Here is a 17,092-nt window from a genome sequence, read left to right on the forward strand (position 1 = left end):
AGCCCTCAGGCCGAAGGACATCTTCCCCCTAGACAAGACGGCCTTCAAGGTCTTCTCCAAAACTCTGATTTTTGCCAGCTCCGAGGAGGAGTGACCGCTTACCTGGGGGGCGGCGTTGGGGGAGCCTGTGGATACTGCCTGTCAAAGACGTGCATATCGTAGGAAGGGGGAGAATAGACCGGAGGCGGCTCTTCGTCTGAACTATCTGGTTCCAGAGTCCGTTCCAAGATCTTAACCAAGCGACAGAGAGAAAGGGAGACATTGTGTGAGCAGACGAAACTGTGCTCACGACCCGCGCGGTTCAATCTCAGGTAGCCGGTCCAAGATTGACTCATCCATCCATCTTTCCAAGGCTGGTAAAGTGAGTACCCAGCTTGCCGGAGGGGCAATCTGTAGCCTGCATAATTAAATTGTAAACCACCCAGAGAATGCTTTAAGCCCTATGGCACGGTATATAAGCAACACACTTTGCTTTTTCTATAGATTGTGCAAGGGGGGGAAAAAGAGTCGTTAGGGGATTGAAATGTCCCATTTTAGGGTGTGTTAGATCCTGATATGGGCACTTGACTCCCCGAGGAGTCCTACAGAAATTTATAGACTTCCTAGGTTCACAGGACATACCAAGCCTGGAACTCACATTAAAAAAAAACAATCAGCTTAACAAGTTGAATGCAGCTCAACAGCTGTCTGTCATGGCCTGCCAAGCATTTAACAACCCTACACACACACACACACCCTGCAGACTTTGCGTTCTCCAACCTCAAGCGGCCCCAGATCAAGAGCGGGCTGTTTTCATCTTGAAGACTCCTCGTTTCTTGCAGGCTTGGGAGGAACCCGGCAGCCAGCCAGCAGCCATGCCCTTAAGTCACCCAAAACGGGGACGCCCGCTCACTACTCCTGCTAGAGCAAAAAGGAAGCAGGGGGGAGGCGAGGGGGGGCCCTACTGAAATCTTTGCAGCTCTGGTGCGAACAGAACTGGGGCAGCGCTCATCTTGCTGGGATGTTTTCAGACCCATAAATAGCTCACAAAACATAACCCAAAACCGGTGGGCAGTTGTCCCTTTTCCTCAGCGCGACGCATAGCCTGTCCCTTTTCAGAACCCGCACAAGGGTGTCATCAGCCTCCCCGCAGCTGTTCCTGCGCTTCCCTCGCCTAATTGGGAGGGGAGGGCTATCCAGCAAATCTCTTGACGTGTTTTCCCTGTCCCTTTCACCATTTTGAGAATCAGCTTGGGCGTCTCAGGGGGGGAAGATGCTCTTCAAGATCATGCTTTTGCGTTTCTCTTTCATCTCCCAAGAATGTCGAAAAGCTGCCGTTCTGAAAGCAGGCGTGGAAAGGATAATTTTTTTTTAAAAAACCTACTATGTGCTATTCTGCCTCAGTATATGCAGGAATGAAGCTGGTGTAGGTCAAAAGTTTTGGGAAAGTTTAACTTGATCTCTGTTGAAGGTCTATCGCAAGAACCTGTTGTTACAGCACAGAATGCACCAGTTTGTTTCCTTTCCAAATTCAGTTTTCAACGGAGTGGGCTGGAATTATTCTTTCAGACATCCTTCTGTTGTATCAATGGAAGTGGCAATGCCTATGGGACACATGGACACAAACACCCCTAGGCCATTTTTGGCAGTCCGAGCCTCTTTTGACCCTGAAAATTTTGCCCCACTAAAAAGACAATGGCCACCTCTGGAAGACTTCAGAGCTGGCGATTTTCCTTCTTTCTAAACAGAGGAGAAGGTTTCCTTTTAAAAGGAACACATACACAGACACCATTTTTATATATATACATAAAATCAGAAGTGGACATCTGGTCGCTTAGGGTTTAATTTTCTGTCTTTTTTGCTAAAGAGGGTAGGGAACCAGGGGGGTCCCAAATAGGTCCTGGGGACAAGAAATGGGACACCAGACCCTTCCACCTGGTCCATTTCTGCTTTGCAGGCATCCCCTTCTCAGAAATGCATTTCACAGCTTCTCAGTAGAAGGCACCGTCATTAAAAGAAAGGTAGTTGCAAATGAATAATAGAGAAAATAAGCCTTATTACATCAGGACACAGAGGAACATAACTGTGCAGCATCTGCTAGAAAGGAAACGGAGTTCTCGGAGCCAGACCGAATCTTCACACTTCATCACAGGTGCCCGTGTCCTTAAAACCCAGACCACAGCCTTAAGAAGCTTCAAAGCACTTAATGAGCATTAATTAGTTAACCCAAACCCACTGACCTCTTTTTCCCCCCTGAAAAACAGAAAACTCGGTCCTAATGAAATCATAAGCAAGAATGCTAGTGGCAGATACTCTCGCTTGCCGTTTCGCACAACTGCATTAAAAAAAAATCCTCAAAGATCCAATCCATCCTTTCCCAATCAAAGCCACCCAACGCTGGCATCGCCCGAATCCTATACCATTCCCTGGCAGACACCATAGGATCCAGACATCATGAGTCTTAAATCAGAAACCTGCGTGGCATGGGGGACACAGCCCTAGGCAAGGAGTGGGAATATCCGCAGTTCGCATACTAACTGGGTGACCTTCCATCAGCTTAGAACTGCACAACTGGACGGGACCCTAGAAGATCATCGAGTCCAGCCCTAATCAAGGAGGCTGAAAGGGGGAATCGAACTCCAAACCTCTGGCTTCCCAGCCTGATGCCTGAATCACTGAGCTATCCAGCAGATAATGCCCTAGATATGTTGGGCAACAACAACATGGGCCAAGTCACACAGAGTGCTAGTCTGGCCTACCTCACAGGGTTGTTGTCATGATGGCGGGGACAAAGTGGGCCGTACATTGCCTTGAGCTCACAGGAAAAGAATCAGAAATGGAAATGGAAAAAAAAATTAATACACATATAAATAAATAATAAAAACACTGGCCTCCCAGTTTATTTCCACACCTGTCCAAAATATTAGGTTTTGATCTATAAAGACCTACCTAGGTTGAAGACAGGATATCTTTCCTCTAAGGCAGAGCTTTGATCGCCAAGATTTTGAACAATTAGTCATTATAACTGGCAGTTAGAAATGGGGAATTAATTTGTTGTTGTTAATGCTAAAGGGGTGGAAGAAATGGACTCACTACTGGACGTTTTCACATTTGTGTTTTTGGACTATAGCGCCGTGCCTCCTGATGAATTCTGAGCGCTGCAGCACAAAAACACAAACAAGTTGTGTTTTTGTGCTATAGCTTTTGTGTTTTCACTTTATTATATTATCCTTTATTGTTTCATTAAAGTGTTCTTTTTTTAAAAAAAAAGACATGGAATTAGAAAGAATATTGTCTGGATGGATCACTCTGGGGTTTAGGTCTCTGGCTGTGGAATCAGAGGTTGGGAGTTTGATTCCCCCCCCAATGTCTCCTGGGACAAGAGCCAGCCTGGGTAGCCTTGGGCAAGCGGCACAGTAGTCCCAGGGAGCCCCCAGAAGAACAGAACGGTAAAACCACTTCCGAGTATTCTCTGCCTGCAGATCTCTGGAAAAGGGTTACCATAAGTCAGAACTGACTTGATGGTACATCATGATAATCATTATTTTTATTACTGTCCACAAGTGGCAAACCTTATTAGTGGCTCCTTCACAAGTAGTCTTTTTGTCGTATTTAAGTTGCGTTGGGGGAGCCTGAGGATACTGCAGGAAAAAAGTATTCATACTGTGGCTGGAACTTATGATCTTCCTTCCTTCCTTCCTCTCTTCCTTCCTCCCTCCCTTTCTTCCTTCGTTCCTCCTTCCCTCCTCCTTCCCTCCCTTCCTTCCTTCCATCTTTCCTTCCTTCCTCCTCCCTTCTTTCCTTCCTTCCTTCTCCCTTCTTTCCTTCTTTCTTTCTTTCCTTCCTCCCTCCCTCCCTTCCTCCCTCCCTTCCTTCTTTCCTTCCTCCCTCCCTCCCTTGTTTCATTCCTCCCTCCCTCCCTCCCTCCCTTCCGCCCTCCCTCCCTTGTTTCATTCCTCACTCCCTCCCTTTCTCCCATCCTCTCTCCCTCCCTCCCTCCCTCCCTCCTTTCCTTCCATCCGCCCTCCCTCCCGCCCTTCCTTCCACTCCTACACACTTCTACCTACAGACATCTATATTTCACTCGCCTGAAGCATGGCCTACCTTCAAGATTCCATGGCTGTTTCAGGCCTTGCTTCTGGTTGCCACCGTACAAAACAGGAAACTCCTGTGGTGCTCCCTCACAATTTTAGCTTCACCACCCTTTAGGCTTTATAGAGAAACTACGACCCCCCCAGACTCTTGAGGCAGGCCCTACTCCAGGTGAACCAAACAAAGGTGTCTGTATCTCCCAGAATTCTTCTTCGGGAATTCCTGGAGAATTCTGGAAGCCTTTTAAAAAGCCCCAACTAAATGGCCTATCCCTCGTTTGGACTTCCATAACTGATCAAGGGATTTCTTATTAATATAGCAACTAAAACCAAAGCTAATCAAGCTTCTATATCTGGTTCCACAGCAGTACTTCAGCTGCCAAGATAAGGATTAGCGATATCTGATTGTGTGCAACCTCCCACCCATAATGTTCCACCCAGTGTTGGACGTTTTATCTCATTGTGTCTTCTTCAAGACAGAATGTTCCGGAGTTGAACACACCCTGTCGGCATCAGAGGGAGTCACCAACCAGGCCAAGCGTCCTACAACCAATTCTAGATCAATACACTATATTCAAGTTTTGGACTCCTTAAGACTAGGGATGCGGAGCTGTCGTTGGATCACAGCCTCCTGCCACAGACCTTGCCGATGGGAATTAGAGTCAACACCATCTTTATGGACTGCAGGGTGTCTCGCCTCTGACTCAGTTACATCTTAGACAGAAGTTATTCCCCTCATTTAAGGGTGAAGGACATATGGCCCTTCAGAGGTAACTCCCATGATCTCTGTCCACTGTCCACTCTAACTGGGGTTGATGAGAACTGGAGTTTTTCAACATCTGGAGTTCCACAAACTTGTATCAGAGCCAAAGCAAAACACTATCATCCAGGCTTAGCGTTCCCCCCCCCCACCCCGAGCATCCCTTTCCACTTTGTGGAACACTACCCAAAAACTAGCTCCAAAGCCGCCATTCAATTTCATTTCCCAGGCTCAACCATTGAGTAGCAACCATTCCAGTCTCCCACAATGCCATTGAGCCACGCTATCCTTAGAGCCACTAGGACCCATCAAAACTGGTAGATGCTCAAGAATGGCAGAGACTCAAAAGGGGAGCGCTTTCTGGAGAAGCCAATGGGCAAGGAGTCCATTGGGACGAGGAGGAGCCCACCGACGGGCACGGCGCTCAGAGCTTCCTCAAGGCTGGAGCCAACCCTGCGACCAACACACAACAGAGCCAAGTTTACCTCAGGAGGAATACTGTCATCTGAATCTGAGCTGTCATCACACCCGCTGCTGTCCAAATTCATCTGTAGCAACTGGTCAATGGTGGCGTCCACGGCACCATTGTTAGCCCTCAAAACACATTCAATTATGTCGTAATCCATGTTGGGGAACATAGTTTTGAAATCCTCCATTGCCTGGTTAAATTCCAGCCGCCGTACCTGCCTGGCAGGGCGACTATTGTTAAGTTCTTGGGTGGAAGAGCTATTATTCCTTGAGCTGCCATTACTGCTGCTCCGGCGGAACAGACTTGTCATTTTTGATAATTGCTTTTGGAAAATGTTTAAACTTTTTTCAAATCAGTTTTTGAGGTAGGAACCAAAAAAATTAATAATAAAAGAAACATATATATCCCAAGCCAGGAGTTAAGAAATTACGAGGCCTTCCGGGTTCGTCGTCAAGAAGCTATGCAGCCATCTTCCAGCGCCGCCGATCCATCCTTCACCACAGAATGGCAGAACATTGGAGACGTCAAAGTTAAGACGGGCCTCCGTAATCCTGAAGGATTTGGGCCCAGGTGAATCCGCCACGGAGGACAGTCAGGGAAGGACTTCAGAAATATGACAGCGTTGAATGCCTCAGAAGCATGCTGACCTGCAAATATACAATAATAGTAATATGAATAATTAAAAATCAGGTACAAGCAACATAATTGCAGAAGCATATCATGAATTGTCCCTTGGTTTTCAGTCTCATGAACTGTGGGTTGAAGAGGAACGAGTGGCACTAAAGTAATGTTTCCAAACTTGGGTCTCCAGATGTTCTTGGACTTCAACTTCCAGAAAACCTGGACAGCACAGCTAGTGGTAAAGGCTTCTGGGAATTTTAGTCCAAGATTATCTGGGCAATCGAAGTTGGGAACCACTGCAAAGAGTTGCCCAGTTTAGGGGTGCAAGAAAAAGCATCTACTAGTAAACAGCTTTCTTTTATTCAACTCAGGTAAAGGAGAGAATGAAGAAATAATGTAATTTGTTGCATACCGGTCTGCTCAAACGGCCTTATTGCTGCTTTTGACAACTTAAAATAAATCAGTGGATATAAACGGTTTTAGACTGTGTCCTCAACAACAGCACAGTTCCAGGTTTCCTGGGTGAAGCTCATTATTTGAACCTTTTCCAAACCTAGCCTGGCTTTGGGGACAGAAGCAGTTTTGGTAAATTAGATGGACGAGGAACTAAATTGGATGTTTTCCTAGACCTTCGGTGGCATTCAATACCACCAATCATGCTACAGCTCTACTATCATCATTGATGCTTTATTTTCACTTTTCACCTCCTGGACTTCATCATGGTTCTGTACCCTTAATGCCAAGCTTTGCATTATCTCTGATTCATGATTATTTTTCAAGTGTATGAGAGAAAGCTGGCAACCCTGTATAGAGACACTGAATTAAATGATTAGTCCCGACTGAGGGAGACAAGCAGAGTGAGCTTGTTAAGTCAACACTTACCTAAGTCCCACTGGTAAAGAAGGAAAAAAACAACCCAAAAAGCATCAGACATGTTGAAAAATTATATCAATACTTACATCGTCAACACTTACATAAGTCCCATTGATTCAATGACCAACAAAGGACAAGAGAAAAATAAACAGCTGGGGGGGGGAAGGTCAGGCATACTGAAAAATTATGGCCCATGTTTTTTTTTAAAACACCTGAGAGTTACCAGCAGATGGGGGAGAAAGTAAAAGAGAGACATAGATTCTAAGATTAGCACTCCATCTTAAGGCAGCCAGTTTCCCTAGAGAACAGGAAGGAAATACAATTTATTTCTGGTGCAAACTCTACTGATGGATGACATTGCACTAGAGGGGGAAAAAGCAGAGCTCATCACATGATCTAATTTCTATTAAGCGGCAGGTGGGAGATTTTAAAACCCAACCAGATAAGAAAGCCATATTTAAAGTTACATTTAAAAAAAGGTAACAGGAAAAGAAATGCCATGAGAACCACTTAGATAAAACATTAGGCAAGCAGATTTAACCCCATTAGATAAAACAGTAAGTTCTACAACATATACTTGTCTTGTCTCTTACCTCCTATATGTATTATCTTCTGTTCTGCTGTTACGTGATTAAGGCTGGCAATAAAACAGCATTTGTTCAACACGAACAGCTATAATTGGAAAATTTAAGGGAATACATGGAGTGAATGGATCTCGGGCAAAGAATCTCGGGTTGTGTGGTATCTCCGGTAGGATTTTTGTACAGTTTTGATTTACATATTCTTCTCTTCGAGCAAAATGTTTGCGAAATGCACGTCTGTCTCTGTGAAGGACGAGTGTCATAACAAGTATTTGCAGCTTTAAGTTGGGAAGATGGGAAACTGACTTAAAACATAGGGAAAGGGTGCGTTTATCCACAATGACGTTTGATCTCAAACACGGGGAACTTGAAAAACAATCAGGGACACATTGGGGCTGTAGCTCACAGCAGCCACATCCATCATCCCCCACCTGCCACGGAGGCAGTTGCCTTCCTCCACCTAAGGCCAGCTCTGAGTCTAAGCCTTAGGAATTTCGAGAAAGAATGCCTCGTTTTCCCGTACCTTTAGTCGTTCCGTTTCAAGCACACAGATGTAACTGAGAAGATTCACTGTCACCACGTCACCACCTCATTCTCCGGCATTTCCACGAAAACCGCTTGAAACCAAGAGGGATGGAGATTTCTTTCATCATCTGTCCAGGTGGAGAAAATAACCATAGCAACCTGCAAAAGAAAGCATGCTTTAATGCTATATCACTTCTCAAGCCGATTGAGTCATGTTTGTACATATTTGCTTCAAAAGCAAAACCAAATATGATGTTTAGGCAGTGTTCCTCTCCATTTTCAGTGGAAATTGAAGGCTTTGGATTTTTAAATTTTTGGAAATCTGTTCCAGGTTCACCAAAGGAAATACATAAGGACCACCAGAATTAATTAATAAGTTCCTTTTAAGGGTCATTACAAGACAGCAGCTACATGCTGAAGAACAGGCATAAATTTTATTAATAAGGCTTCGAGTCACAATTATCAGATCCAGTAACATGCCATTTCAGCCAAGCCACAATTGCAGTGCAACTTAGTTATTATACCTTAGTTACTAGGAATTACGGTTGCTTGTTACTTCTAACTAGCCACTCCTACATTCTGGTTTGATGTGGTATATGGCAGATTCTGTTCACTGTGGTTGAAAACAAAAACTGCTTTGTGTTGTTTATCAAAGATAACTACCTTGCTGGCCAAATTATACTCTATTTTGCCTTGTGAAGGAACTGCAGGAAAAATTCTGTGCAAGTGTGACATTTCAACCCCGTAAACCTCCAGAGCTTTATTGCTGCAAACTAGGAAGAAACCAACGAGCGTCAGTACCAGCCTCATTAGAAAGCAAGCAACGGGATGTTAATTTTGATGGCAGATTGCATTCAATTAAGTGAACATCTCCCAGGTGCGGAGAAAATGGCTATTACAAGCTCACCAAGGAGCATGGCGCACCATTCAATGTACTTTTGACAGCAGCTGCCCAAGAAGAGCATTCCATAGAAGTCATCATATCAGCTCTGTTTTTATAGCGGCTGAAATACATCCTGGTTCAAAATGTATGTTGGTCAACTGGCTTATAAGAGGTTGCATTTATGCTACATCAAATTGCTGGTCCATTTTGCCCTGGATTGTACACTAGAAATGTACCTCCAGGTGAAAGTCCTTCTCCAGTTTTAAGATTTAGTTATTTTTCCCTATGCATTAACTATATTTATATCTCACCTTTCCTCCAATGAGCACAAGGCGACATACATGATTCTCTTTCTTCCCGCTTCACCTTCTCAACAACTGGCCTATGAGGTTGATCAAGTGGAGACACACCAGTGACTAGCGCCAAGCCCACTTACAGAGTTTTGTGGCTTAATAGGACCCTGAACCTCGATCTCCTAGAATTCTGCAAACTCCAGTCTAAATCTAACGGCCAGAAACCTGTTGCCCATTTATAAATGTACTAGGGAAATTGCATAAATCTTGGTAGCCAAATGCAGCTCATTAAGTAGGTGCTGATCGCATTCAGGGGCATAATGTGCACCTGCCCAAGAACACAACCAGCACCTCATTGATGACTGCCAATTTGCCAAGAATATTTAAATGATCCCCCTTACCCGAGCATAAATTGCACCAGAATTTTCACCCTTGTGTTTCATGTAATAGGAGTTTGGCTCGCAGGTAACTGAAACCGGACTCTCAAAAGCTGCCAACATGGTCAGGTTTCACTAGATGGAGGTTGGTCCATCAACACAGCCGCATCTAAAAACCAGGCTACCCTCCGACGCCCCACTTCTGCCTGTCTCCTTTCTTCCAGTGGGCGATGCTTTTGTGTGATTGGGAGTATGGATACCCAGCTCTGCCTCTCTGTACTGCGGTGGGTAGCACGGTTTCCTCTCACGCACTGGCTGCTGGGCTTTCCAATTCACCAGCTCCAACAGACATCTGTTGCCCAAAGTCCCATCCATAACTAGAGCAGCTGCAGAAGGAGCCCAAGGCCTTGTGCAGAATGGCTGGATTGCTCAGTGGCTTCGGTGTTTGGCTGTGGAGCCGGAGGTTTGGAGTTCAATTCCCCCACTGGACCCGATGATCGGTAGGTTCCCCTCCAGTTCTGGAGTTCAAAGGTTACGCTGCTGCTGTTGTTGTTGTTATAAAAGCAAGTGTTCTATCCCTGAGTTACGTCTCCTTGGAACTTCTGGTTTTAACTGCACAGGTTAAATTGGAAGCTCTGCCCACCAGCCGTAACCGGGCCCTTAATTCCCCATAGAGTTTGGATGAAGGAACTGCAGCCACCCAGATGCTTCGGAGAATCTGACGAAACAGGGTTGCCAGAGAGGTGGCCGCCTTCTGTTGCTTGCTCTCAGCATCTGGCATTTTAAGAGGAGCCCTGCCTTCAATCGCGGAGGTCAACCGGAGCCAAATTACAGCTGTAATACAGATGCCCGTTTCCTGCAAGGTAAGGAATTGCCCCCCTTTACCTCCTTCCATGCAGTAGCATGGTGGATCAGGTTGCTTAAACCAGTGGCCAGGGTTGAAGTTAAAATTTAAAACACACACACATTCAGAGAGAGAGAAAAACAAGCTCGCCCACACACTGGAACAATCTCCGGCTGATGGCCGTCTTCGTCTCTTCCACAGATGGTCTTCGAAACCCGGCATGTCTATTGCCAGCCGCCCTATCCCTCCCCAACACAAAACAGATCAAAAGCATATTGTCTCCCCTTCTGCAGTTAGTCCGCGAACGACTCCTACCAGGCCCTTCGACACATGCTTTTCCTTCACACGCGCAGACACGCAACTGTTCATTCACAGCTTCTGGTGCTCCACCAAGCCCTGCCAAGTACACCTCCCACGGGCTCCGTTTGCAGCCGCCTGGATCCTTCCCAGCAAAGCAAGGCTGGAGTTCCTCAAAAGCTTTCCAGAAGGCACCGCCAAGGTGCTTTGCCAACCGCAAGCCCAAATCCTGGTATTGATTTATTCATCATTAAAGGGGTGCCAGCCATCCGAGGGTTCAAGTGCTGGCTAATTGCCTCCCGCTGGATGGAAGGAAGGGGTGTTCTGTGCTTCAGGCCAGCAGCTTGTACATCCAGACTTTTAAATCAGTAACTATTGCAGTTATTTCTAAGAAATAATATAATCTTCATGTGCTGTCAAGTCAATTCTGACTTAGCGTGACACTTTTCAGGGTTTCCCAGGTAGAAAGTATTCAGAAGTGGTTGAGCCTTCCCTTCTTCTTCTGGGGGTGCCCTGGGATCACTGTGCAGCTTGCCCGGGGCTACCCAGGCTGGCTCTCCTGGGATGCACAATGGGGAATCAAACTCTCAGTCTCTGTCTCCACAGCCAGATACTTAAACCATTACGTTATCCTACCAGCTAGAATGAAGAAATATAAGAGATATAAAAAGAGGCTATTAAAAAAAAATTAATAAACAGCCAGTATTATCAGCAACAAGCTAATTTTTACTATGTTCAACAAAAATAAAGCAAAAACAAAATTGTTTGGCATCTTTAAGACCAACGCATCTGTTTCAATGTGAGATTTTGTGGATTATAATCTGCTATGTTTTGAAGCCTTGCGTTTATAGCTACTGTAATGATTCCTCTGTAGTATATTTTTTTATCAAAATGTGTGTATGCTCTCACCCTTCTCAACAGGTGCAGATATACAGTCCCTTGTCATGATGCTTCTCTCCAAAACAGAGGAGAATGGTGCGTGTGCGTGTGTGTGTGTGTGTAGTGGATACTATCAAAGCCAGTGCCCCTGATGCAAGAAGCAATCTCATCATTATAAAAGAAAGTCGTTTCTATTCCACAGCTGCTTTCCTCTTGGGACTGCAAAAGCTCTGTCAGATCATTAATTGAGTTTCACCAAAGGACTCACTAAAAGTGTCTTGATAACCCTTTTACGGGCAAGCGTTCCGGGGCAAAAGATAGGTTGTTCCCAAGGTTAATGGAGGAAGGGCAGCCTAGTACTGTGTCCGGTTACATTCTGCACACCTGCTCACGGATCAACATGCTCTGACCCATATTTGCTGACACACACATACACACCCATTTGCCTTGCTCCTTTAAGGGAGGCCAAGACATTCAACTGATCTACCTCCATTTAGATTAAAGAGATGAGTGGGTGGGGAAGGAAGGAAGGAAGGAAGGAAGGAAGGAAGGAAGGAAGGAAGGAAGGGCGGACGGACGGACGGACAGACAGACAGACAGACAGACAGACAGAAGGAAAGAAGGAAAGAAGGAAAGAAGGACAAAAGAACTAACAAACTGCGTACTCCACAGCAACTGACATTTTGGGCTATGAACAGAGCTCTATTTTTATGCAAAAAAACCCCAAAATCAAAATACCCCCAGCAAATTGGGTTCTTTGCATAATTTTTAAAAGTCACAAGATTCTGACATTCTAAATGGCAGAATGCTGACATGTCCCTTAACCTGACTGCTACAAAGAGGGTGGTTTTTTGGTAAAACTGACAACCGTTTATGGAAAACATGGAAGTGTTAATACCAAAGTCATATATTAATCACATTAGACTGGTAACTGAAAATGCCTGTCTATTCAACTGTGCATTTCTGGACTAATGAGCGGATGGCTTTTTTTCTCATCTATCTGAAATTCTAATTTGTTCTAAATAGCTTGAATTGCTTTTAAGTGTTTAATGTGTTTGAAATCGCTTAAGTTGTTGAGTCATTAAATTCTCCTACCATCATTATACTGATTGTATCCCACTCTGAGATCTGTTGATATAAGGTAGGTTAGAAATACTTGGATGGATGGATGGATGGATGGATGGATGGATGGATGGATGGATGGATGGATGGATGGATGGATGGATGGATGGATGGATGGATGGATGGATGGATGGAAATTGATTCAAGATCACTCAATGGCTTTCAATGGTTGGTTAAAGACTGGAACCAGCCTCTCTTTGTTCCTAGTCTGACATATTTATAAATTTATTAGTCACCTTTATAACCTGCCTCTCTTCTGATCAGATCAAAGTGACATAACAGTGATCAAAGAGAAAGAACAGGAATGTCATCTTAGAAAATGCTCCTTTCCCACTGGTTGAGCATCAGTTTTACTAGTTCATTTCCTTAACCCTCAAGTCATAATTTAAATATCCAGGAGTGGTGGCCACTGAGCTTCAATGCTGTGAAACTCTGGAATATGTGTGTCTGTGTGTGTATTTGGGGTTCCCCTGCCCTCCAACCCTTTATTCTCTGTGTCCAATGCATTAGTGTTCCACGATGGAATTGTATGACTTTGGCATATCTAACTTAAGCCTGTATTAATAGGAAAAGGGGGCAGGGGTTTAATTGAAAAGCAGCCATGCCTTGCATCCTTGGCATGGAAAAGGAATTTGGTCTCCTTAAAACCACATTCTTCAAATGGTTGAAGGAATTCAAACATGAAATAAGGTTTCTAGCAAGGGAAGGTAGAAAGAAGGTAAAAATGATCAAACACATTTTATACACATATGAGGGCTGCAACATTTAACCAGTTTATCAAATTAATTGAACAAAAACTTTCTAGGCCATCAAGAAAATATGCACTGTATTATTATTTTAATACAAGTGAGTGAGTGAGTGAGTGAGTGAGTGAGTGAGTGAGTGAGTGAGTGAGTGAGTGAGTGAGTGAGTGAGTGAGTGAGTGAGTGAGTGAATGTGAGATAGGTAGGTAGATAGGTAGGTACAGTAGACAGACAGACAGATTTGTCCCTTTGTACTGCTAATCACCATGTTTATGTCTATGTGCACACGTACGCACATACACAATGGTGTTTTGCGGTACAAAGGGACAAACCAATTTATTTAATCCACTTTAGTTTCACCTTGTGTTCACTCCCAAATCCATTCAGCTTTTATTCACCATCTGCATTTTAAAAAAAGACAATGCATGATAAGATTTCTTACTTACGTATGCCTTTGGGCTTAAAATATGCTGTTTTGTATACATCTGAGGTCTCTGAAAACGGAATAGCCCTGCCTTTCTTTCCAGGAAGTGTCAATCAGGCTGGTTCCCTCAAAAAATACCACCCAAATGCAACCCAGAGCAGCAGGCACCATGTTAATAGAATAATTTCCCATTCCTCTTTCAAGGGAATTAAGCAGATTGAAGAGAGCTCAGAAGTCTTGCGAGATATCTCACTGCTTATGGAGCCTCAGAAAGGCTGGACAAGATTCCTCAAACATTTCTCCAAATCTGGACGTAGAACAATGCTGGAACGTGGACTTGATAAGGATCAGAATGGTGGAGAACTGGGCGCTCTGCTGAGGACAAGCCTGTTACCTCTTACCTTGCTCAAGGGTGGTCAGAGACCTTACCAGCCACCCCTTCACGTTCCTCGGTTACCTATTAATTTTTCCCTTTGCTTCTGGAATGTGCCACCGATCATAGTGTTTGCAAAGGTACCTGTGTTTGTAATTTCTCTAGAAAGATTTCTGGATCTAGAAACCGCCTAGGGTTTAGCTCAGAGACAGGCAACTTCAGCAAGTTTTGGGGGCAATTTTTCAAACCTGTTAAGTGACCCGAGGACACCACTCCCAATTTGTCTCTGTGCGCACGTGTCTTTTTAACTAACCCAGCAGTTATATACCATAAAGGTTACTAGGTTTTTTTTTTTTTGTCTGCTGAAAGGAGAGGATAACTAAAACACCAGCAACCAATCCTATGGTACTTTTAAAGTAACAAATTTCATTTCACGGGCCGCTTGAACACTTTAAAAGTGTTTAAAAGGGCCACATGATTACATTATTTTTTGCAACAGACTAACATGGCTATGGTCATGGATAATTAACAATCATGTTGTTTATGGTACTGTTTTTCTGTGCCGGTGGTTCCTACGCCTTTTATATTACGGAACTTCAATGGAAAAGATCTAAATATCAAACAGAAGTCATTCCCTCTGTTTGTGTGCGTGGAGCTGCTAAGCAGCTTGAATGCGCAGAATACGGAACCAGATGAACGCTCTCCAAAAGAGCGAGATTCCTGCGGTTTTAACCTTTGCTGCACAAAGCATACCAAATGCAACCGGTCTGTTCTATGACATTTTTCACAAGCGGGGTGCACTTTTATGTGGGCTAAACCGCAGAAGCCTCTGTGCTGTAAGGTCAGAAGACCAGCAGTCGTAAGATCGAATCCACGCAACGGAGTGAGCTCCCGTCGCTTTGTCCCAGCTCCTCGCCAACCTAGCAGTTCGAAAGCATGCAAATGTGAGTAGATAAATAGGTACCACCTCGGTGGGAAGGTAAAACGGCGTTCCCTAGTCACGCTGGCCACATGACAACAGAAACTGTGCTCGGACAAGCGCTGGCTCTACGGCTTGAAAACGGAATGAGCACCACCCCCTAGAGTCGGACACGACTGGACTAAAAATGTCAAGGGGAACCTTTACCTTTACCCATATAATGGCAAGAGGAAGGATGTTCTGTACCACTCATGGAGACAGATCCTTCAAGAATTCAGGATCCGACATACACACCCTTTTGTCAGCTACCACAACTTCAACCAGAAACAGTGAGAAGGTTGGTTGTGTGCATGGGGGAGTACCGTTTTTTAAACACACAATTAAAGTCCCTTCTGTCTTTCATGACCCCAATGGATCGCAGCTCTAACACCCATCCCAGACGTTCCTCCACAGAGTGCAGAAGGATCCGGTACCTTCGAACAATTTCCAAATCTTGTTCTCTTTCCCACTCCAAGACCTCCTTACCCTGCATGGCGGAGTTGCATGCTTGGAGGGGAAAGAGAGAGAGAGAGAAGGGAAGAGAAGGCGAAGGGAAAATTAACTGCTATTGATTTGCCGGAGGCAAAGCAAAAAAGCAGAAAAGACTGTATGTGTTTCCATGGAAACCAACGGAGAGCGGCTTGAATAGGGAAGGGGGCCCTCTCCCACGTGGCCACTGTAAATTATTTAAGCAGGACAGGCGTCTGTCCATTAAGGTCTGAGAGAAAGATTTAAAGCCAATCATTACACAGAGAGCGGCAACAGCTTAATTCAGGCTGTGGGCCAACTGGGAACCCAGGTTGAAGAAGAGGACCATTCTCCCCTTCTTGATGGCTGAGAGCAGCTGTGTAAGCCATTTTGGGAGGCAGAAGGCATGCTGTAATTCTCCCCACCCCCCTTTTGTGGTTTTTGCATTATTGGGCCATGTACAACACACACACATGCACTCCAAACCATAATACCTAACCATAGACAGCCTTTGTTGCTGCCCGTGGGAGCCGATTGCTCCAGGCTTCAAAGCACATACCGAAAAAAAAAACGGAGAAGACACTGGAATTAATATATAAAGGAATACCAAGAGACCAGCAAGATTCTCAGAGTATCTCTCTATATATATTTTTAGAAAAGCCAAAAGTATTTGAGAAAACATACAATTCCTTTTTTCTTTCTTTCCAGTTTTATGTGCTCTGGAAACAGCTGGGAAGTCAACAAATGGATTAAAAGGCTATCCATCTGCCCTGACCAAGGATCTATATGGTTTTCTGACACACCTTGGCCATTTTAGTAAATGCAAGCAATCTTGAGAATTGCGTCCTTCACTTGGTAGTGTTTTGCCTTCAGGCCTCTGAAGAAAAGGAGGAGATGTTGAAAGAAAGAGCTGAGGGTGGCCACAGCCTTTTGGTGTCAGAGAGAATGATGATGACAATGATTTAAAAAAATGATATTTCTCATAGTGGTAAGAGAGATCAACTACATAAATAGCAATTTTGCTACATTTCAATAGGACTCTCCAAGATGTTGCCTGGGGTAACATTTTGCCCTGGTGTTGTTTTTTTGGGGGGGTGACCCCCCAAAGCAGTGATTTTCAGTCAGAACTAAATTCTCAGTTCAAGAATTCTTTAATTCTAAGTCAGTTTTGTTGATCGTTTCTTGCATGGGGAGACCTTGAGGTTGTAGTAGACCAAATCACCTTGAAGTCTTCTAGTCCTGAAGACAACACACATTACCATCTAAAGAACGCCAGGGGAGAGGGCATGAAATCCAGATGCAAAAATTATCTAATCACATTGCTGCCACTTATGGCTAACCTACTGTTTCCTATTGAGAATACTGGAATATTAAAGAAATATCACCTTTAACAGACTAATTTTTAAATTCTGAATGCATAAGCTGAAATACCAAATGTCACAACAATAAAGCCCATCTCTGCATAAAACAGGCTGGTCATAAAGAAAAAAAGAGCCAAGGATACAGAGAACTGAATCGTTTTAAGACATTTC

At 44.4% G+C, this 17,092-nt stretch overlaps 2 protein-coding genes across 3 annotated transcripts in view; both read right to left on the reverse strand.

The window, feature by feature from the left end:
- LOC140701746 (uncharacterized) overlaps window positions 1-17,092 on the reverse strand; it is a 443,504-nt gene that overhangs the window by 348,384 nt on the left and 78,028 nt on the right. The gene's annotated exons all lie outside the window — the stretch shown is intronic.
- CUEDC1 (CUE domain containing 1) overlaps window positions 1-17,092 on the reverse strand; it is a 48,584-nt gene that overhangs the window by 16,015 nt on the left and 15,477 nt on the right. For both annotated transcript variants that reach the window (XM_072978492.2, XM_072978493.2), the window contains exons 2-4: window positions 7,898-8,058; window positions 5,316-5,946; window positions 103-230 (exon numbers count right to left, since the gene is read on the reverse strand). In XM_072978492.2, coding sequence (XP_072834593.2) covers window positions 103-230; window positions 5,316-5,609 — 422 coding nt within the window. In that variant the 5' untranslated portion in view covers window positions 5,610-5,946; window positions 7,898-8,058. The remainder of the gene's footprint in view (window positions 1-102; window positions 231-5,315; window positions 5,947-7,897; window positions 8,059-17,092) is intronic.

This window comes from Pogona vitticeps, chromosome 7 (assembly GCF_051106095.1).
Source record: "Pogona vitticeps strain Pit_001003342236 chromosome 7, PviZW2.1, whole genome shotgun sequence".
Lineage (NCBI taxonomy): Eukaryota > Metazoa > Chordata > Lepidosauria > Squamata > Agamidae > Pogona > Pogona vitticeps.